Genomic DNA, 23,958 nt, shown 5'->3' on the forward strand with positions numbered 1-23,958 from the left:
TACTTTTGTGGTCTTTCCAGCTGTTGGAAGTGTCTTTTGAGGTACATCCCAAACGGGGCATTGTACTCTATGATGGGTCTGATGAGTGATGAGTAGAGGGGCATATAACCTCTTTATTTCTAGATGCGAACCCTTTAGTAATTAAATGGGCTACATAGAAGAATTTCCTAACTACTTTGGCAATATGATTGTCAAAGGAGAGATGACTATCTACCTGGGTCCCCAGATCTCTTATTACCTCTTCTGTATTAAGGGGGCTGCCACCAATGTGGTAATTCATGGGTGTTTTGTTTTTCCCAAACGGGATGACTATGCATTTTTTGGCATTTAGCTTGAGACCATGACTTTGACACCAGATGTCCGTCTCAGTAAGGCCTTTTTGGAGAATGTCCGTGTCAGCCAGAGAGTCAATTATGGCTCCCAGTTTGCAGTCATTGGCGAACTTGGTTAGCCATAGTCCTCCTGTGTTTGCCTGTACTTCTGAGAAGTATATGCTGAACAGTAAGGGTCCCAGGACCGAGCCTTGTGGGTCACCACTTGTGACTGGTTTAGAGTCGGACCTGGAGCCCGCTATTCTTACCGTGTGAGTTCTATCTGTAAGCCAGTTGGCAACCCATCTCGTGACGTAGGGGTTTATGTTCAGGCTGGTGAGTTTTTCTATAATTCCTGAGTGGGGAATGCTGTCAAAAGCCTTGGCGAGGTCAAGGTAGGCTGTGTGAACTACCTTCCCCTTATCTATGGCCTTGGTGACTGTCTCAAAGAAGTCAACCAGGTTTAGTAGGCATGATCTGCCCTTAACAAAGCCGAACTGGGTCAGGTCAAGTGTTTGGAGGTTCCCATTGTCTTTGTTAATGAGTTCCATGATGATGCGCTCCATAGCCTTACAGACCAGGCTAGTCAGGCTTCTGGGGCGATAGTTACCAGAGTCAGTTGTGGCCCCTCCTTTGTGGAGTGGAATAACCATTGCTGTGTGGCATTCTATGGGCACGTAGCCTGTGGAGAGGCTGAGGTTGAACAGTGTGTTTAGGTGGGGGGTTAGTTTGTTCTGTAGTTCGTGCAAGATGCAGCTTGGGACACCATCTGGCCCCATTGACGCTGTGTTTTTGGCTTTTGAAAGGGCTGTTTTCACCTGTGCATCTGTGATTTCCGGGACACTGCACTTTTCCGGTATTGTTGTGGTCCCTTTTGGGCGTGAGAGGGGTGTGAAGTTTGCACTGAATCTTTCTGCCAGGATGTTGGCAATATCAGTGGGTTCAGTATATTTTGTGCTATTTTGCACTAGCTCAGAGCATATCTGTGAATTGCCACTTAGATACTTGACATAGCTAAAGAAGGCTTTGTGGTTATCTTTCAAATCCTTGGCTATTTTTCTTTCTAAGTTAGCCTTGGAGGATTTTATGAGGGACCTTAGTTCTTACTGATACTGATCAGGGATGTCTTTCCTTCTTGGGATTTGCTTTTTTTCTGAACTAGTTTCCTCCTTCTATTGTATAGCCTCTTTATGGCAGGGGTCCACCAGACTGGTTTCCTTCTCTTAGGGGAGTGAGTCTTGGTTTTGCTAGGGATGGCAGAATCCATGCATCCTTGTAGGTGCTCATAGAGTGCATTTGTAAAGGTTCCTGCATCTTGGACACTGTTATCATTTAGTGTGGGGGCTGTGAAACCTACCACCTCTGTCTTAAGTAAGGTGAAGTTTGCTATAGAAAAGTTTTTCACTGTGGTTTCCTTGGTTGGAGGTGGTGGTGTGGTGTGGACATCCAGAGTGATTAGTTTATGGTCTGATCTAACCAGTGACAGGTTCACCTCTGGTGTGGAACACCTGTCGCCCATGGTGGTGATGACCAGGTCCAATATGTTTTCACCTCTGGTAGGGGAGTTTACCAGCTGATCCAGGGCATTTGAGTTGATAAATTCAAGGAAGTGCTGGACCTGGGAGTTTGTACTTGAGTAGTTTTCCCAGTTAACAGTAGGGTAATTGAAATCGCCCAATATCAGGGTGTTTGGTGGGACCTTCATGTTTTCCAGTGTCTCCAGAAAGGTGGAGTGCTGGTCCTGGGTCATGGAGGGTGATCTGTAGTAGGGCAAAATTTGCATTGCAGATTTGCCTGATGTTAGTTGCACATGGATGATCTCGGAGGTATCAAGCTGTGCCACTAATCTGGAGGTGTAGGTATCCTTGATGAATATGGATACACCCCCTCCTTTTGTGTTTCAGTCCATGTTCTGTGGCTGAAATGTGTGGTATGAGTTGCAGCCTGGTAGTGCTGGGGTGCTCTGTGGAGCCTTGAACCAGGTTTCAGTTACTGCACAGATGTCAATGTTCTCCATACTGAGGAGTGCTTTGAGAACATGCATTTTGAGATTTAAACTCCTGGCGTTGAGTAGCAGAACTCTCATTTTTTATTTGTGCTGTTTATGGAGGTGGGTTTGACTTTTGAGCCTTGCCTAAAAAAGGCACTATGGGGGCAGCAAGATGACAGGTTATTGGTCTGTAAACAAATTGCTGCATGTTTGCATCTCTCTCCTTCGATAGTCATCTTGGCCATTGTTAGGCCTGTCTTACCAAGTATTAGGCCTGGGACTCTGTCCACATTTACTGAGCTCCTCTCCTCTCTTCGGCCCTCTCAATTAGTACAGCTACTGATCAAATCATGTATTGCTTACACCCCCAACTACTAGTGGGTAAGCCTTACCGGACTCATCACCCTCAGGCCCGCCATGCCATGATTACCTGTGTTGCTACTCTGTCTGACTACTACCTGGCCAATTTCAAAGCTATCCATCCTTTTATCATTACCCTTACCTGCCGTTGACCCTGTACATTAACTCCCTGCTTCGCAGCAGCTTTGTCTTCTCTATTCCCATCACATTTTCCTACTTGGGTCCTGCCTGTCACTTGCCCCACCGCTCCCTTCTTCCCAACTGTTCAGTGCTCTTCTTGTCCCTATTCTACTGCCTATGTCTGTCCATGTCTTCCTGTCTGTCTCCTGGCCTCTTTTTACCTTTCTCACATGATCTTGTCTCTTGCATTCATGCTGTCCCTGCCTCTCCAAAGCTGCTCTTTCTTCACTTGACTAGCCTTCTTTCCTCTCTAGCACCCTAATTCTCAGCTATACCTCCATCCTAGCACACCCCAAGGCTTCATGCGCCAGACTTCTGAGCCACATGCTAAGTGCCTGTCACACTTTTGTCCCTTGTTCACCCTGCACTGTTCTCTTCTTCCTGCTTCAGCCCAGTTTCCTTCTTGGATCATTTCTTTCTTTCTTTAAATGTATCCCTTCTTCCTGCTTAGGCAACTGTTTTTGCTACTTTGCATGTGCTGACCTGAAGATGACAGTACTTACTCATTTGGTCAGTTCTCTGCTCCTTTGCTTGCCCTCTCTGTGTTCTTCTAGGTGTCCTACCTCCTTATTCCATCTTTTCTCCTGCCTCTCTCATTTTCTGTCCCATGATATTCTGTAATCTGGCATCATTCTCCATGCTCAGCCATAGTATGCCACACTATCACTCACATAGTATGCCACATTATCACTTACATAGTATGACACTTTGTCACTCACATAGCATACCATGTTATCACTCTCATAATATGCCACACTATCACTCACATAGTATGCCACATTATCACTTACATAGTATGACAGTTTGTCACTCACATAGCATACCATGTTATCACTCTCATAATATGCCACACTATCACTCACATAGTATGCCACATTATCACTTACATAGTATGACACTTTGTCACTCACATAGCATACCATGTTATCATTCTCATAATATGCCACACTATCACTCACATAGTATGCCACATTATCACTTACATAGTATGAATCACATAGCATACCATGTTATCACTCTCATAATATGCCACACTATCACTCACATAGTATGCCACATTATCACTTACATAGTATGACACTTTGTCACTCACATAGCATACCATGTTATCACTCTCATAATATGCCACACTATCACTCACATAGTATGCCACATTATCACTTACATAGTATGACACTTTGTCACTCACATAGCATACCATGTTATCACTCTCATAATATGCCACACTATCACTCACATAGTATGCCACATTATCACTTACATTGTATGACACTTTGTCACTCACATAGCATACCATGTTATCACTCTCATAATATTCCACACTATCACTCACATAGTATGCCACATTATCACTTACATAGTATGACACTTTGTCACTCACATAGCATACCATGTTATCACTCTCATAATATGCCACACTATCACTCACATAGTATGCCACATTATCACTTACATAGTATGCCACGTTATCACTCACATAGTATGCCACATTATGACTTACATAGTATGACACTTTGTCACTCACATAGTATGCCACGTTATCACTCACATAGTATGCCACGTTATGACTTACATAGTATGACACTTTGTCACTCACATAGTATGCCACGTTATCACTCACATAGTATGCCACATTATCACTTACATAGTATGACACGTTGTCACTCACATAGTATGCCACATTATCACTCACATAGTATGCCATACTATCACTCACATATCATTTCAAGGAACACTTCCCCTCACTAGACTGTGCTTCTGCTCTGGTGCTATTTAGATTTACTCATTTTAAAAGCAAACAACACTATACAGATTCTCTGCCATCCCCCACAAATTCACAAGCAATAAGGTCAGAGACAATCTATGTATAGCCAGTTCACTCTAAAAAGAACACAGTGAAAATAACATTTACTCTTCTCCTTAAACCTATCCCCTCAAAAGTTACTCAGATCAAAAGTATGGAATGGAACTTAGGCAATGTGTAACAAAACCAATATAAAATCATAATGAGTGTAAGACTCACCTGAAAACTATACTACCTGTTCTAACTTCAGAAAAAAATAAGCTAAACAATTACAAATTCAATTAATGAAATTAAAAATTAATTAAAATCATTTTAAAAATTAATTCCTTAATTTTAAAAGTAAGACAAACCATTCACCAATCCGGGTTCATATTGAATTGTCGACAGCTTAGGTTATTGAATGCTTAATCATCGACACCTAAGCATTGAACGCTTACAATAACGAAAGGTCACATCATCGAATTCTTTCCTTGGGAAAGAATTTGCATGGCCATTATTGGGGATTTGCCCTTTCCCCAATGTAGAGCGATCTTGGAGTTGCTATATTTAGTTGGGGGGGGGGGCAAAGCCCCCCACTATGTTTGGGTGTGTGTGTTTGTTTATTTTGTTTACGAACAGCCACCGAAATCCTTTCCAGAGGAAAGAATCCGATGATGTGGCCGTTCGCTATTTTTAGCTTTCGACACTTAGGTGTCGATGTTTTACGATTCAACAACCTAAGCTGTCGATTTTATGATATAGACGCACCAATCCAACCCTCCTTCATAGATATAGAGGTAATTGAGGTGTATGTGAAAGTACACTCAGCAACATTTTTTTCCAAGGGCTATAGTTTGCAGCTTTGGTCAGATTTGGCCAGTATATGAAGCCTGTCATTCCCTTTCCTGGATCTAACTGACTTTGTTGAAATCCCATATCATCGAATCGCAGTTCATCAACATGCAAAATATTAAAATCCCACTTCATCGATCCAGCAGAACAACGAAGATCAACCAAGGGTAAATAACCACTTACCCAAAAAGAAAGAAAACCTAAACCGCATCATCCCTATCCAACCCAAGTGGGGTGCTACTCCCCCCCCACATCCCCCCTAACTAAATATACCAACTCCGCGGTTGCACTACAGTTGGGAAAAGGGCAAACTTCACCATCTCGCACAACAGGTTACTTAACCTTTGAAGATCTTTGTTGTTTTGCTGCTTTGATTAAGTGGGATTTTGATATTTTGAGTGTTGACAAACTGCGATTTGAAGAAGAGGGATTTTTGATGAAGTCAGGTAGACCCCCTTTCCCACACTCTGCACTATGATGTTATGTTACCTACACTGGGTCAGGGACACAGTTTAAATTATTTATGCATGCATGTGTGCTTTATCACAGATTTCAATGTTAATTTTTACAAAGGCAGCACCAAATTAAGAATAAAAAATGAATTTATAGACCATGGTCCATCTCTTCCCATTAGAAGACAATTAAGATGTAGACAACTTAAAAAATAAATAAAATGTTGCGTACTCACTCTGTGGTTTGCTGGAAACAAATGTCAGGAGAAGGCATGAAACAGCAAATGCTGAGCTGTAATGACACATAAAAAATGCATTTTAGAGGTCTGGAAAATGTTCAGTTTATTTTTCTGTATAATAGAGATTTATTTGATGGGAGGATACTTTGGCCTGCCACCATCTAAAATGACCCCTTCTCTACTGCTAACCCAAGACCCATATAACAGTGGTCACCCCTGACATGTTTTTGACCTTAGCTTAAATGAATTGGATCGCTTTAACTGAGCCTTGCCTCAGGATGTACAAGCATGCTCTGTGGTGCTGATTGTATGGTTGGAGGTGCTACATGCTCTGTAATGACTCACATCTGACTGTATTGAGGGCTGAGAAGCCATAACCACTGCTGATGCTGTACTGACAATGAATTTATGGATACGCTTGTAAAGCTTCCTGGAAGTGGTGCTTAAGGCCAGATCAGTGAATCACAAGTGCTCACCACCTGTGTGACTGAGGACATGTGTTTGAGTAACAGATCAGCGGGCACTATGGCAGGCAAGTACAATAGGGTAATGGTGAGTGACATTAACAGCAGGCCACACATACAAATTTTTGCAAGTACTTGCAGTGATGTCATTGAATGTCACCGTGTGTAATCATTCTCAGGTGCATTAGAGCACATAAAGTAGTCAAAACCTGTCAGCTCTAACCTTCAAATATAATTATATGATGTATGACAGGCCCAGAGGCACCTAACTTTAGTGTGAAGGATAACTGATGACTAGGTCTTCTATTTTTCAGAGAATGTGATGACCAGGAAATGATATAAATGCCTTGTAATATTCCCAATCATACTCTCACTGAAAAAGTCTGGTATTTCTACCTGAGATTTTGATGTCGAAAGTTGACTCTTCAGAATGGGTAAGTAGATCTATTGTGTTAGGGCAGTCTGCTGTAACTGAGTGAATGTGTCAGGCTCTGTAGCCTGCTGGCACATGCAGTGCAGTGGAATGCAGTGTAGTGCAATGCAATGCAGTGTAGTGCAGTGGAATGCAGTGTAGTGCAGTGCAATGCAGTGTAGTGCAGTGGAATGAAATGCTGCAATGCAGTATACTGCAGTGGAATGCAGTGTAGTGTAGTGGAACACAGTATGTTGTAATGCAGTGTAGTGCCACAAAAGCAACGGCACAGGGTTAAACTGAAAAGTGGATGCCTCATGGTAAGAAGCCTGCAGCCTCAGAACCAAAATATATAAAAGCAATCAATACACATGAGCTGTTGAATAACTTCTGAACCCCTCTTCAGACTGCATACAACTCTCATGCACATGTGACATGGTATAAATATGTTGTTTTTTATTGTCATATCCTTACATCGAATAAAAAAAAAAGAGTTTAAAAGGGTATTGAGAAAAGTGAAAAAGACTGTTCTCAACCACAACCAGGCCAATAATCCTTACCATCCAATTTTCCGGATCTGTTGAACACGCACCACATAAAGGATGATCTGGAGGGGAAGGATAGTGAATCCCAGGCAAAATGAGCTAATGGTGAAAACCAGATTTAACGTTCTTCCTTGTGCAGTACAGAAATGGGGTCTCACTGGCATAATGGTAGATGCACCTTGCTGGCTTTGATTGTTCTGTAGATCACTACCAAAATCAGGAACTGGGAAAAGAAAAAAATATTTTTACTTTTTAAGTAATGGCTACAGGATGATGTTTCTGAAAGTGATTCATAAGTGTACTGGTGTTTTCTTCATGTGAGGCTTGGGGTCAAATTTTCATAATATAACTACATTCTGCAGGTGCCTTTGTTAAGAGGAATTGCACTGTTGCTCACAGCATTGCCAGTCATGCTTAAACAATAGTGTTATCCTAAACAAAAGTCGAATATCTGAATGGGTTGCATTTACAGGGGAGGTGCCTTGGTGTTCCAGTTAGTATGAGCATGAACGGACCTTTTGTTTTGGAATTTGTAGTCTACCATGTCTAAATTATAATATTACTGTAGATATCATTAAAACCAAAATTCTAAACATGTAGTGTTAAAAGCTGCAAAAAACATATCTCAGATTAAAAAAAAATATCCTGAAACAACTAGATTAAATATGGCAAGTACATGGCATAATAAAAACATCATATATACAACAAGTGTAGCTGCAGCTCAGTATTTGTAAAGGGGCATGCTCCCCTAAGTTTCTCAGTTGGGAAAATTGCATCCCCTTACTTTTACAGTCTAATTCTGAGGTTATACAATTATATACTTCCCTTTCTATGAAATTCTGTGACTTTAGAGTTAGAATGTAAAAGAAGTGTGGGGGGGTGAAGGTGTATGACATCCCCCAGCTGATAGCGCAGGGGTACGTTTTGCCCATAAACAGAGTTTAACTAAAAGAAAAACAGGCAGGGTTGTTGTGTCACAGCACTTAGTTCTCTAGCTTAGTTTCCAGGATGAGTGCTTTCTTTTTGATATATGTATGCCCTCCCTGTGTCTGAATGAGTTTCTCCTGGGAGTTCTGGTTTTCCCTCTCATCTCTAGTACACTCTGCAGGTAAAATGGCAACCCTTGATATTGCCCATAGGTGTATGAGTGAGTTTAGGTGTGCATCCTGCAAATGAATGGCATTCCATCCAGAATTAGCACTTTCCCTTACGCCACTTAAAGGCTCCAGCTGTCATGCGACTCTGAACAGAATTAAGCAGGTACTGGAAAATGAATAAAGGAATGTTTCACAGTTTTGAATGCAAAACTCAGCAGCAATTTATACTTACCTGCAAACATAAAGTCACACACATTAAGTTCTATACTATTCCAGAACATGTTAATGATCTTTATAATAGAAGTGCTCCTTTTTTAAAGTAATTTGTCAATTTAGACCCGCCAAATTTTAAAGTCACCAGTAAATGCTACACTAGAAAATATGACACAAGCACATAAACAAAGATATTGTTTCTTCCTAGAATTGCACAGTCCTGCTATGTTTGCAGATGACTGCAAGCTGGGCGCTGTCATTAATTCCTTTAGTGATGTGGACATCCTCCAAGAGGGTCTCACACAAACAAATGACTGGTGTCAGAAACATGGCCTCAAACTGAATGCCAAAAAATGCATCATCATCCCCTTTGGAGAGAGTGACATCCCCACAAATTATCACATTAATAACAAGGTTCTAAGCATGCAATCAGTCGTGAGGGACTTTGGCAGCCATGTTGAAAGCAAACTGACTTTTGACCACCATGTTGCCTCCTTTGTACAGAAAGCTTTGTACATGGCCCACCTCATTAGTAAGGACATCTTATTTGGGGACAAGGAGGTCATAACATCCCTGTATTCTTACCTTATAAGACCCATTATTGAGTACAATGCCCATTTCTGCATTTACCTCACAAAGCACATGCATTAGCTGGACAGACCACAGAGGTTCCTCACCTGGAGAATCTAGGGCCTTAAATATCTACCCTACACATATAGACTAAAAGCCTTGTCCCTCAACTCAGTCTTATACAAACTCCTCAGAGGTGACCTCAATCTGGCATACAAAGCAATCTCAGACATCGCCTTGATGGGACTGCTGTATATCCACAAGTCAATTTCCACTCGAGTAACCCGCACACGCGACTTCAACCTGGTCTGTGACATCAATAGAATTTGTTGGCAGGACAGATTTTTGTCCCAGAGACTTCCCCTTCTGTGGAATAGACTCTCTCTCTCTCCACATCAAGCAGAGTACTTCATTAACCTTTTTTAAGCGCAACCTGGATAACTGGATGGGGAACAGAAAATACAGCCCTGGGATTCTGTCTGTGTCCCTGCTGAACAGGGCATCAGTTGCTGACATGTCGAAACATGGACTAAATTCTTGGCTAGGCTTTTAATGGCCTCAGGGCTAATAGCCTAGTAACTTCCTATGATCCTATGATCCTATAATCCTATGTTAAATTAAATATGGCATATTTCTGAATGTAAATACCCTGCCATATTTGTTTCTGTAAAACATAAGATTACAGACAGTTATTTCTATATATAGTACAGACAATGTTGTTCCAGCAGTGTACCATTTCTAAATTGTAAACATTTTTGGGATGCATAACTTGGAGTTCTTGTTTTTAGTGCATTGTTATTTAAATTTGAACTGTTTCACACACATGCAGCCTTGTGTCTTGAAGCATTGCAATGCAAACTACTACCACTGGAAGAAAGATGGAGTCTTATCTTCTACCCCATTCTCCAACACTAAATACACATGACTGATGTGTAGAAAAGCCCCCCATCACGTGTTGCAAAATGTTCAGTGAATATTTGGTGGGTCTATAGGAATTCCACTGATCCAACAGAGTCAGGAATATTGACATAAAGTAGGGTGGAGTGAACACAAACATGGAAACGGCCAGTAACTGTCCATGGAGAATTCCATTCAGATGTTGCACATTCACTGTATAATATGAGCATGTCTTCAAACATTCACACATAAGAAATGGGTGATACACTTTGATGTTCATGTTATGCACAGCTTGTTACCCCATTTATTGTATTATAACAGAATCTGGCTCATGATACATTTAGTATGTTTACTATGCTGCTTTGCATAGATGTAAAAACACTGCATCCTGTTTGTGGGAAGTTTGCAATGCCCAGTAAAACATTAATTCATTCATTAAATTATTCAGGGTCATGAGAGTCCTAGACGCTCTTCCGCCATTCCAAATGTTTATAATCTAGAAATGCACACACACACACACACACACACACACACACACACACACACACACACACACACACACACACACACACACACACACACACACACACACACACACACACACACACACACACACAAGCAGCTCTGAAGACCATTGGTTTGCATACTGGCATGTGTTTAAGGTGCAGGAGGAACACTAAAGATCTGCTTCTGCAGTTCTGCACTGAAAAGCCATGCAGACATAATTAAGATCCTGAGACACTATAAAGAAGGGTCCCCCCAGCCAGGAACCAAAGTAGAGACCCAAATGCTATGAGGCAGCACTGCCATCCACTGTCCAGTCTGCCAGCCTTCAGTAAAACATATTAATTAAAAAGGTAGCAGAGTGCTGTGCACTAAATAAGAAATATCGGTCCACATCCAAACTTAAGCACATATCTACTGCTGCACTACATACCCACAGAGTGCTTCTTGTCTGATTCACTAGTCTTAAGTGGAGGAAGCTCTTGGAAGTAAGCAGACATTTCAGACCAGCTGTTGCATTTAAAGTAACATGGCCTACCTTCTCCCTTTGCAGTATCCCATGACTGTTCCTCCAACACTGGGTATTGCAGCCCTGCTTTGAGAACATGTGGAGTCTGATTCAGTGCTAAAAAACAAAAAGAAGAGTTAAGCAGGTCAAAGCGGAAGTCTCGCTTTCCTATTAAAAAGGCACAAATGCTGTAGATCAATAAGGTGACATAGTGAGAGTAAATGATAGTGCCACTTGTGAAAATAAAATGTTAAAATATTGTTTTATCTATTTATTCATTCCAAGGAAGATGACATCATCTCACGATTGCTGTCATCCTTTATAACATAGTTCACTATGAAACATATTTCTGTGCACTGTGGCACATCACTGTTTAGGCAGTGGTGACAACTTTCTTAACACTCCAGCGCAAGTTCTGTCTTCCACTTCGACTTACTAACATCTGACAGGTGCAAAACCTTCCCAAAAGACATTAATAAAAAGAGAGGTGGCCAAGGCTAAGGATAAGGCGTATAGAGAGTTGTATGAAAGGTTGGACACTAAAGAGGGAGAAAAGGACCTGCACCAATTGGCTAGACAGAGGGACCGAGCTGGGAAAGATGTGCAGCAGGTAAAGGTGATAAAGGATAATGAGGGAAACGTACTCACAAGTGAGGAGTGTGTGTTGAGCAGATGGAAAAAGTACTTTGAGGGGCTGATGAATGAAGAGAATGAGAGAGATTGAGAAGGTTGGATGATGTGGGGATAGTGAATCAGGAAGTAAAACAGATTAGAAAGGAGGAAGTACAGACAGCTATGAAGAGAATGAAGAATGGAAAGGCTGTTGGTCCAGATGACATACCAGTGGAAGCTTGGAGGTGCTTAGGAGAAATGGCAGTGGAGTTTTTAACCAGATTGTTTAATGAAATCTTGGAAAGTCAAAGGATGCCTGAGAAGTGGAGAAAAAGTGTTTTGGTACCAATTTTTAAGAATAAGGGTGATGTGCAGAGCTATAGTAACTACAGTGGGATAAAACTGATCAGTCACAGCCTGAAGTTATTGGAAAGAGTAGTGGAAGCTAGGTTAAGAAGGGAGGTGATGATTAGTGATCAGCAGTTTGGTTTCATGCCGGGAAAGAGCACTAAAGATGCAATGTTTACTCTGAGAGTGTTCATGGAAAAATATGGAGAAGGTCAGAAGGAGTTTCATTGTGTCTTTGTGGACTTGTAGAAAATATATGATAGGGTGCTTATAGAGGAGCTGTGGTATTGTATGAGGAAGTCGGGAGTGGCAGAGAAGTATGTAAGAGTGGTACAGGATATATACGAGGGTAGTGTGACAGTGGTGAAGTCTGCAGTGGGAGTGACAGATGTATATAAGGTGGAGGTGGGATTACATCAAGGATCAGCTCTGAGCCCTTTCTTATTTGCAATGGTGACAGACAGGTTGACAGACGAGATCAGACAGGAGGCCCCATGGACTATGATGTTTGCAGATGACATTGTGATCTGTAGTGAGAGTAGGGACCAGGTTGAGGAGACCCTGGAGAGGTGGAAATATGCTCTAGAGAGGAGAGGAATGAAGGTCAGCAGGACTAAGACAGAATATATGTGTGTGTGAATGAGAGGGAGGATAGAAGAATGGTGAAGATGCAGGGAGTAGAGGTGGCGAAGGTGGATGAGTTTAAATACTTGGGGTCAACAGTTCAGAGTAATGGTGAGTGTGGAAGAGGTGAAGAAGAGAGTACAGGCAGGATGGAGTGGGTGGAGAAGAGTGTCAGGAGTGATTTGTGACAGACGAGTACCAGTAAGAGTGAAAGGGAAGGTCTACAAGAGTGTAGTGAGACCAGCTATGTTATATGGGTTGGAGACGGTGGCACTGCCAAAAAGGCAGGAGTCAGAGCTGGAAGTGGCACAGTTAAAGATGTTAAGATTTGTACTGAGTGTGACAAGGATGGACAGGATTAGGAATCAGTATATTAGAGGGTCAGCTCAGGTTGGACGGTTTGGAGACAAAGTCAGAGAGGTGAGATTACGTTGGTTTGGACATGTGCTGAGGAGGGATGCAGAGTATATTGGGAAAAAGATGCTAAGGATGAAGCTGCCAGGTAAAAGGAAAAGAGGAAGTCCTAATATAAGGTTTATGGATGTGGTGAGAGATGACATGCAGGTGGTTGGTGTGACAGAGCAAGATGCAGAGGACAGGAAGAAATGGAAACAGAAGATCCGCTGTGATGACCCCTAACAGGAACAGCCGAAAGAGAAGAAGAAGAAGATGTTACTACAAAGATAAGTAATAGAATTTCTACCCCACAGTTACCAATATCTTTCAAGCAAATTTAACTGAATACTCATTTCAAAAAGAGTACCGACCAAACTTAAATATGCTAACTTTCCCAATGTACATCTTTAGAGAAAAGGTTACTTGGCTTGTCAAAAAACTGTATCTTAATCTGTTTCTGTTTTACTGTGTAACTCAATCTATGAGTGTAATTTCACAGAACTGCCAAGTAAGAATGTTTAATTTCGTAACCACATCTCCATGAACAAACATTTCACAAACATAGGTGTGGCCAAGTGTATTTACTGATTTGTATGTCTGTCTGTTTTACTTTGCATTTGTTAGCTAGATGGCTGAGCTGGTCCACGGACCCTTTTCAGCTATAACCCAGGTCTTAGACAAAGCATATATGTCATGATATGCAATTTTAAAAATCATTGTATTTACTTTGTGCATTGAGAAGTGCTAGAATTTATTTTAAAACTGACATATTTTCTACTTATTATAATTTATGGTTATATGTTTTGTTAAATACCACTTTTGCACAAAGCTTTGTTTTTCTTTCCTTAAGCCTGTTACTTTAAGATTTTTTTTTTTGCTTTTTGTAATACTGAAAAGATAAGCTGTCCAGAAATATTTGCTGTCTGTTGATGAAGTGGAAGGCAACAATTCTGGGAGATGGGGGCTAAATTTTGGATGTCAGCGTACAATTCCTAAAGTCCTGACTTTGAGTCCACCCACAGATGATCATCCTACAAGCAACTGCAAACCATTTCCCTCCCTTATGTCAGCAGTCTACAAGCAGTAATTTCTATGGTCTGGCAGACCTTCTCCCTTCCTTATGTCAACAGTCTACAAGCAGTAATTTCTATGGTATACCAGACAAACGTTTATAAGTAAAATCTGTTGATTGTGATGGCAAGAAGTTATTACATGTGCACATCAAAATTAAAGCCAGTCTAAAATCGGAAACCTTAGAAAAGTAAGCAAGCAAAATAATGCCTGTTTGAGTTCTTTGTCATTGCCTTTTGTGTAATTTTGCCTGGAAATTGCTAGAAAGGTAGAGGTGAATGTCAACAGTGCAAATATATTGGTTGCCTTCAGAAACATTACACTGTTTCCAGTGCAATCTGTTCAGCCAACTTTGTGTAACATACATTTCTGCACATAAGAACAGTTGAAACAACCAAATCAACAAGCTGGAAAAAAAGTTTCCTCTACCACTTCCTTATCTTTGTAATGCATTTGTAGTTTTTCAGCACTTCTTTGTGTGTTCCTTGGCTCAGATGCTGCATTATAGATGTCACTTTGGGGTGCTTCCTGGTCTAGAATGGTACATTATAGATGTCACTTTGGGGTGCTTCCTGGCCTAGAATGGTACATTATAGATGTCACTTTGGGGTGCTTCCAGGCCTAAAATGGTACATTATAGATGTCACTCTGGGGTGCTTCCTGGCCTAGAATGGTACACTATATATGTCACTTTAGGGTGCTTCCTGGCCTAGAATGGTACATTACAGATGTCACTTTGGGGTGCTTCCTGGCCTAGAATGGTACATTATAGATGTCACTTTAGGCTGTTCTCTGACAACAAAATCCATCGTTCACACAGACAATGTTGTCTTTCTGAGTTGTTGTGGGGAATCATGTAGAAGAACTCCATTCATTGGATGACAAGGAAGTGAGGGAATGTAAGAAACACTTACCTGAGATCCTGGAAACGATCTCAGAAGAAGGGAGCTGAACATCAAGCAAACCACTGGATTAGAGATCGATCACATTCTAATGCTCTAGATAATAAGAAGAACGACTTTTTGGGTTTCTGGATAAAGACATAAACATCTGTGGAGTACCAAAAAATTTGCTGCAATGGACACACATGCTGTCATCAGAAATCCTGATTTTGAGGCCAGACATGACTTGGTAGAAAATGTATGCACCAGTGAATGTTTTCAGTTAAACAGAGGACCACAGCTGTGCAATATTGATGAAACAACTGTTTGTGCTAATATGCCTAGTGACATGAATGGTGAAATAATAGGTATAAAAAGAACGTCGCTGTTAAGCACCGGCATTGAGAAACAGTGTATAATGGGTTTGCTTCTCAGCTGTAGGCTTTGGTCAAAAGTTGCCGCCCATGATGATGTTCAGGGGCAAGAAGTTACCCAAGAATCTCAGCAAAATTCATGGTGTTAATATTGTAGTGATACCGAATGCGTGTGTGAACCTCTTCTCTAATGGAAGATCGGCTTCATAATATATGGGATTCATTTGGTTTTGGTACCTATTTATTTGTGTGGGATACTTTCTGCTGCCTTACTATCTGAGAGACTAAAAACACATTCCTAAGATTGTGTCAAACTCTTCAACATGCTGCTATATCTTGTAATGCTAGCGGAAATACACGGAGTGCAATGGTGACTCAGGAAATCATGAGGGTCATCTTATACGCACTGCTAATCCAGAAGCTTCCCTTAAACTACTGATGGCAGAGTGTGTAAAAACATCATAGCATTCACTTCACATGGATGTCATTATCAGTTTAGTTGAATATTGGCGCATGGTGATAGGTGACCCAACAAAATAAAGTACTTCAAAGGAACTGCTATTGGTGTGGAGTGACCCCTAAAAAATAAACTGCCCCACCAAAAAGGTTTTATTTATAAGGAGTACCATAAGAAGCAACATACTGCCTGCAATGACAATGTGCAGGATCTGGAGAAACCTGGCCAAGTGTCAGACAAGCCAAACAACAGCCATTCAGAAAGTTGTTTTGACAGTGAGGTGCTAAGTGAATGAGGCATTTACATGTAAGGTTGACACAGCTGAAAAAGGAAACCCGACTGAGTCAGTGCCAATAACTGAAGGGTTCAAGAACATACTAATACTGATCAGTAAAGGTAAATACTGCAAACAGATGACTTCATTTTTTAGTTTCTTTCAAGCATTTCTGGCCTGTGGAGCAAAAGTCAGTGAAGGCAACTGATTACTGTTTTGAGTCAGTGAAGGTAATTGACAGATACAAACTGCTTTATTACTTTTGGGTTCTTGCAAGTGCTTGTGGCCTGTGGGGAAAAATCAGCAAAAGTAACTGACATTTTTGGTTAGTGAAGATATATGGCAGATATAAAGGAATATATATATATATATATATATATATATATATATATATATATGGGTCTACTACGTTAGACTGACAGTCCACAACACCGACACCCACAACACCGACACCACAAGAACGAAACTGCAAAAACACGAAAGCTCACATGCCTGACAAACCACAATACCGACAGTTAACAAAACAAAACGTTTGCTGTTCCACACAACACACACATAACACAAGCACACCAACAACCTAAAAACCTACACTACACCTTACACACAATTATCTATGCACTAACCTTAACCCAAACCCTAACCCTAAGGTCCGTCACTATCGCACACTTACCTTACCCGCACCCTAACCCTAACTCACTTAATCCGCCCCTAACCCTCAAGTCCCTCACTATCGCACACTTACCTTACCCGCACCCTAACCCTAACTCACTTAATCCACCCCAACCCTCAAGTCCCTCACTATCGCACACTTACCTTACCCGCACCATAACCTGAAGTCCCTCACTATCGCACACTTACCTTACACGCACCCTAACCCTAAATCCCTCACTATCGCGCACACAACTTACACACACCTCAACCCTAAATCCCTCACTATCGCACACTTACCAAGTCGCGCTCACACGTTTCCCGTGTCTGTGTTTTTGCTGTCGGGATTCCGAGTTGTCTGTTATCTGCTCCATCGGTCTTCTGGCGTTGGTGATGTCAGTGTTGATCTTCCGAGCTTTTGTTCTAACGCAGGGAACCCATATATATATATATATATATATATATATATATATGGTTTACTATCATAAATTCGAAAATCAGAACAAAACGTGTCTGTATTTTCGAATTTATACATCGGAAATGAACATTTCCGATTTGTCCTAATGTCGAAAACAGCTGTGTATTGTCAAAAATGTCGCTCGCGACATTTACAGCAATACACAGCACTCCCACCCGTCCCATAACTACCTACCTACCTAGCCTAAACACACAGTTATGCAGGGGGGCTGTGCCCCCCTGCACCCCCCCTGTGGGGGGGCTGTGCCCCCCCACCCCCTCAACTTAATATTCCAACTCCGAGATCGCACTACAGTGAGGAAAGGGATGTATTTCCCTAACCGCACTGTACCGCGATCCCCTCACATGAGCGAACATTAGAATTGCGAATGCACAGTCCATTCGTAATGGTAATGTTCGCTCACATCACCTGCCGAAATATGAAGTATTCAAACATCTGTTGTTCGAATACTTCATAGCCGTGCAAGTGCACGTCGGCATTGTGATAGTAAACCTATATATATATATATATATATATATATATATATATATATATATATATATTTATATATTTTTTTTTTCAAGGGGTTTGTTGTTGTTTGTGCCCTGTCGAGTAAAGGTTAGTGAAGGTAACTGATTGGTAAAGCAAACGTCAATGAAGGTAACTGACAGACACCAGTGAGAAGGACATTACCTTTATTGTTCTGTGGATTACAACACTGATCCACATGGAGCTTTTTCAGACTCTTCCTGGGAAAAGTATGAATTAAGTACTTACCTGGCTGAGGGTCATACTGCAGACAAACAGAAACTGAGAAAATCAAACAACATATTATAGGAAGCAGCTTGTTAGTAAGTCCGAACTTTAATCCTCTACTGGTTTTGTCATTGAAGGTAACTGACATACACAGGACATTATTCTTTTGGCTTCGTGCAAGTGCTTGTGGCCTGTGGGTGACCTAAAAATGCATTTGATGTGGTAGACTGCACCTTACTCCTTGGTCAGTTTTACAAAGCTAGTTTCTGCCCTTTTATCCTCCTGTAGATTAATAACTTTCTTACAAACATAAAAATTCAAGTTCTCTTCCAAAATCCCCTCACACATGGCTCCTAGCTCAGTCTGGAGTACCACAAGGTTCCATATCAGGATACATACTTTTTCCTTTGTAATTAACAATCTTCCTTTAGTCTTTGCTCTGTCATTACCATATTGTACGCAGGCAATTTAAATCAGTCCGGCACGGTTCTTTTTTTCAACAGTAGCCCATGCCACAATTAAAACAAAATACAACAACATTATTAATAACAGGAACAGTTACATCTAATGTTTATCACCTAGGTAAGTGAATGCTCCAATATATAAAACATGATATTATGGAAATCAAATTTGGCTCCTACTTTCAAAGAATTTTAAAATTTAAAAGCAGTACTATGTAAAACTGAAAAAGAAGTGATCAGAGTAAGATTTATAAATCATACTAAGACTTTTAATGGTTGAGATAGCCTTGAAATGTTGCTTTTGAAATACCAGGACTCTTAATGTGTTAAATGTATAGCATTGCCTTGATGATTCAATGTATTCCTAACATTGTATAAAAGTATGTGATATTTAATTCCTTCCTTTCTGTGTATATATTGTAAATATGTTAAATTAATAAACACTTTCTTAAAAAAAACATGATATTGCATTTTTAACTCTACCACTATAGATTATCCATAACTTATTACAGTTGTTAGTGTTATATTTTCAGAAACTAGTTAGCCACTATCTTATAGCAATTATATCTACTATTTAATAGTAGAAATGGGTAGATAGTTCAGATGATACAGATGTGAACAATAAAGACAGACCCTCTTCTTATGTGCCTGCATGACGGTTTTCTTCAGTATCTAAAAGAATTATAAGTGCTTGCTTGACATGGAAGTGAATACAGAACAGTACATTTGTACTTCCCATAATGCCTTTCTAATTGTTGTGATTTCTATGACTGAAAATATGCATAATGATTCTAAAGGATACAATGAATGGCTTTTAAATATCTTTTAAACAGGCATGATAGTTATTGATTCCAAATACTGTTCAATTAACAGTTACATTTTTAAGTTAGAAAAATACTGTTAATGACCTTGTTAATAATTTGTAGATCATTTATCTGTTGAATTTCACTTGTTTAATGTTTTATTATACTCAGAATATTTACCACTAAGGCTGTCTACTGCTAATTGAGATACAGGTTAGAGGGTTGCTAAATACATTTGTTGTTGTAGAAATTCTTAAGCATCAGTACAAATTGTCCAGCAGTGAATCTGTGCTCTGCCTCAAGCCAGTTTAGTGAGTTTAGGCTGGTTAGCAAAGATGTGTAGTTCTGCTACAAGGGATGTGAGGAAAGGAAACACAGGTATTGTAAGAATAATGACAGACTCAATGGCAAAGATTTATTGAGGCTAGAAACAAGGCAGTAAAGTACATTAATACTGTAAAATGGAGAATCAACAAACGTTTAATATCAGGCAATGAACCATGAAAGAAGGACTTCTTTAGGTATGTAGGTGAGAGGAAGAAGCAGAGTCAGAAACTAGTAAACTATACCGGGAAGAGAAGAACTATAAAGAGACTAAGAAACAAGCTGAAATTCTACATGAACGTTTTACACCAGTGCTCCTTGATGAAACTGAAAAGAAGGTAATGGTCTGGAAAGACATGGCATGGGTAGGAGAAGGAAGGAATGTTAAGGAAATAATAGCTGAGGAAAGTACAAGGATTTTGTGGGAACTGATGGAGGTTACAGTTAATGGGCCAGATATGCTCTCATACAGGATTCTAAAAAAGGCTTCTGGCAGGTTGCTTAAACCTCCGAAAGAGCTATTCAGGGGATCCCTTAAACCAGAGATTGCCCTGGGACAGGAAGCAAACAGGAAAGGTAACCATCCACAAAAGGAGAACAAGAAGGTGCTAAGGGAACTACAGGCCAGTGCGTCTGACCCCAGTAGTTTGTAAAACATTGTAGAGTCTGAAAGTCAATGCAGAGGATGATACTGGAGCAGTACTGCTTAAATTTGTAATAGTTTTAAATGTGTGACATTTAAATAATGCACACACACACTGAATAACAGGATCATAAGAGATTACTAGGCTAATGACCCTAGGGCCTTTACAAGCCTAGCCAAGTTTTACCCTTATTTCCACAATCAGCAGGACTGTTCATGCTTTCATTTAGATGGCACAACTGATATGGCCAGTGCAGCTGCATCAACTTGGGTGATGAGATGCACTTAATAGTGCCTAACCCCTCAGATCTATGAGGGATCATTGAGATCCTCATGCCTACGAGGCATGTTGCATTTGTTAAGACTATCTAAGTTGTGAAATGACACCGACTTTGGTCTGCCTGAGTTAAAGGCCTGCTGTACTGAGGGTGAGGAGCATCTAGGAGTAGACCTGCACCATTTACTTGCACCATTTACTTGCTACAGTTGCTAGCACTGGTGATGACTGAACTGAAATTTTATACATAGACTCCAACATGAAGAACAAAATGCCACAACACAGGAAGTGCTGACCCTTGACCTATACAGTATCAGTGGTGGGTGGGACAATGTGAGTGAGATGCCTCTATTACTGGGAACATCTCCATCATCTGTAGTAGCTACTTTAGTGTCCAGACACTTAGTTCTACTGGCTGCTAGTTGGACATAGGGAATGATATGGACACGTACTAGGACGCTGTCTGTGGCCTATAACACCAGAGCTAGTAATATGTACTTGTAGGGCTATGCATGTGTGATGTTTTTTTGTTAACTGAGATAGCCTTCATCAGCTCCACCTCCCAAATGGTATATGTTGTGAAAATATACAGGATAGACTCCTACCAAAAAAAGAAAGAAAGATCTTATACCAGATCAGTCAGTAAACATAGCAGTTTCACTGGAAACTGCAGCCAGAGATTTGCTAGAGCTAGAAAGGAATGTGACTGAATATGCTATTAACAGGCTATTATTTTTTTTTAAAGAAATAAAACATGTTTTAGGTCTGTTAGACTATCACATGAGACTAGCATGGGCTTGATTAAACAAAAAGACTGTGATAGATAACATAAATAGCCTCTAAGACACAGGATGCAAAGTCAGTCGCCTACACACCAAATAGTTTAAGACCACACTGTCAAGTGCTTTCTTCTCTAACTATTCAGAAACTTCCTCAGAACAACAAAATATGTGTAAAAACATATATATAAAGGCATTGCAAAAGGCACACCCCCACTAATTCCACCAATAGTAAAACCATGCTAATTTTTAAACACAATTAAAACTTAAAGACACCACAAAAAAGTTTTCATATACTTAAACATGAACATAAAATGTTACCAAATTACAAAACTAGTATCATCATTTAAAATCCTTATAAACTCTATCTTAAACACAATATCAGTGCTTGTTTCTAAAAACAACTACATAAAAATAAGTCCACTCCACTCATCTACTTTCACCTTTTACCCCGATTTACTTCCACTTTGCTCGTATTTACTTTCCCCCTATGCCCCAAACTACTTCCACGCCACTTTTATTTATTTTCCCCTTATACCCTGATCTACTGCCGTTTCACCTGTAATTACTTTCCTCTTATACCCCGATCTACTTCCACTCCACTCATATTTACTTTCCTCTTATACCCCAACCTACTTCCACTTTACTCGTATTTACTTTCCTCTTATACCTGATCTACTTCCACTCCACTCTTATTTACTTTCCCCTTATACCCCAATCTACTTCCACTCCACTCTTATCTACTTTCCCCTTATATCCCAATCTACTTCCACTTCACTCATATTTACTTTCCCCTTATACCCCGATCTATTTCCACTTCACTCATATTTACTTTCCCCTTATATCCCGATCTATTTCCATTTCACCTGTATTTACTTTCCTCTTATACCCTGATCTACTTCCACTCCACTCATATTTACTTTCCTCTTATACCCTGATCTACTTCAGCTTCACTCTTATTTACTTTCCCCTTATACTCTGACCTACTTCCACTTCACTCGTATTTACTTTCCCCTTATACCCGATCTACTTCCACTCCACTCCTATTTCTTTCCCCTTATACCCCGATCTATTTCCACTTCACTCGTATTTACTTTCCCCTTATACCCCGATCTATTTCCACTTCACTCATATTTACTTTCCCCTTATACCCCGATCTACTTCCACTCCACTCATATTTACTTTCCTCTTATACCCCAACCTACTTCCACTTTACTCGTACTTACTTTCCTCTTATACCTGATCTACTTCCACTCCACTCTTATTTACTTTCCCCTTATACCCCAATCTACTTCCACTCCACTCTTATCTACTTTCCCCTTATATCCCAATCTACTTCCACTTCACTCATATTTACTTTCCCCTTATACCCCGATCTATTTCCACTTCACTCATATTTACTTTCCCCTTATATCCCGATCTATTTCCATTTCACCTGTATTTACTTTCCTCTTATACCCTGATCTACTTCCACTCCACTCATATTTACTTTCCTCTTATACCCTGATCTACTTCAGCTTCACTCTTATTTACTTTCCCCTTATACTCTGACCTACTTCCACTTCACTCGTATTTACTTTCCCCTTATACCCGATCTACTTCCACTCCACTCCTATTTCTTTCCCCTTATACCCCGATCTATTTCCACTTCACTCGTATTTACTTTCCCCTTATACCCCGATCTATTTCCACTTCACTCATATTTACTTTCCCCTTATACTCTGATCTATTTCCACTTCACTCGTATTTACTTTCCCCTTATACCCCGAGCTACTTCCACTTCATTCTTATTTACTTTCTCCTTCTATCCCAATCTACTCTAATCCTCTTGCACTAGATATTCTCTTCTCTTAAATCAGTTTCATATCCTACTTCTCACTATTTCACCCTTTAGCCTACACTTAATATTTCTTTCGCATATCACCAAGCTTCTTGTCTTACTACTAAGTTTCTCAGCACTCAACTTTATTTCCTTTCCTCCCATAGCCACCTAAAAGCCACCACCTTCATATCAAACCTATCAGATAGCTACAATGACATATATCCTAGCCTCTATCAAATAAACATACTACTCTCCCACAAAGTAAAACATTTTCAGAATAACAAACTCTGTCCTTTCTATTTCCTGAAAAAACTCCACCCTCCACTTGTATACTTGCCTATGTATCTAAAAGGAACCGGCTATCATTATTTTATTCTCCCAGATTTTCTGACGTTTCTTTATGCAGAGACATTCACCCTAATCCTGGACCCACTTGCACCAACCTGTCTTCACTATCTATTACTAATAACTCCTGTAAATCTTTACATATTGTTACCCTTAATTTCTGAAGTATTCATAACAAAATGACTGACTTCCGTGCTTGGATTGCTCACAGTTAAGCTGACATCATTGC

General features: G+C 40.3%; 1 protein-coding gene across 1 annotated transcript in view; it reads right to left on the reverse strand.

Moving 5' to 3' along the window:
- LOC122814099 (large neutral amino acids transporter small subunit 4-like) overlaps positions 1 to 23,958 on the reverse strand; it is a 430,411-nt gene that overhangs the window by 343,854 nt on the left and 62,599 nt on the right. The window contains exons 4-6 of the mRNA XM_044086716.1: positions 11,408 to 11,494; positions 7,604 to 7,811; positions 6,165 to 6,220 (exon numbers count right to left, since the gene is read on the reverse strand). Coding sequence (XP_043942651.1) covers positions 6,165 to 6,220; positions 7,604 to 7,811; positions 11,408 to 11,494 — 351 coding nt within the window. The remainder of the gene's footprint in view (positions 1 to 6,164; positions 6,221 to 7,603; positions 7,812 to 11,407; positions 11,495 to 23,958) is intronic.

The sequence above is a fragment of the Protopterus annectens genome, chromosome 10.part0, assembly GCF_019279795.1.
Source record: "Protopterus annectens isolate FY-2018-M chromosome 10.part0, PAN1.0, whole genome shotgun sequence".
Taxonomy (NCBI): domain Eukaryota; kingdom Metazoa; phylum Chordata; order Ceratodontiformes; family Protopteridae; genus Protopterus; species Protopterus annectens.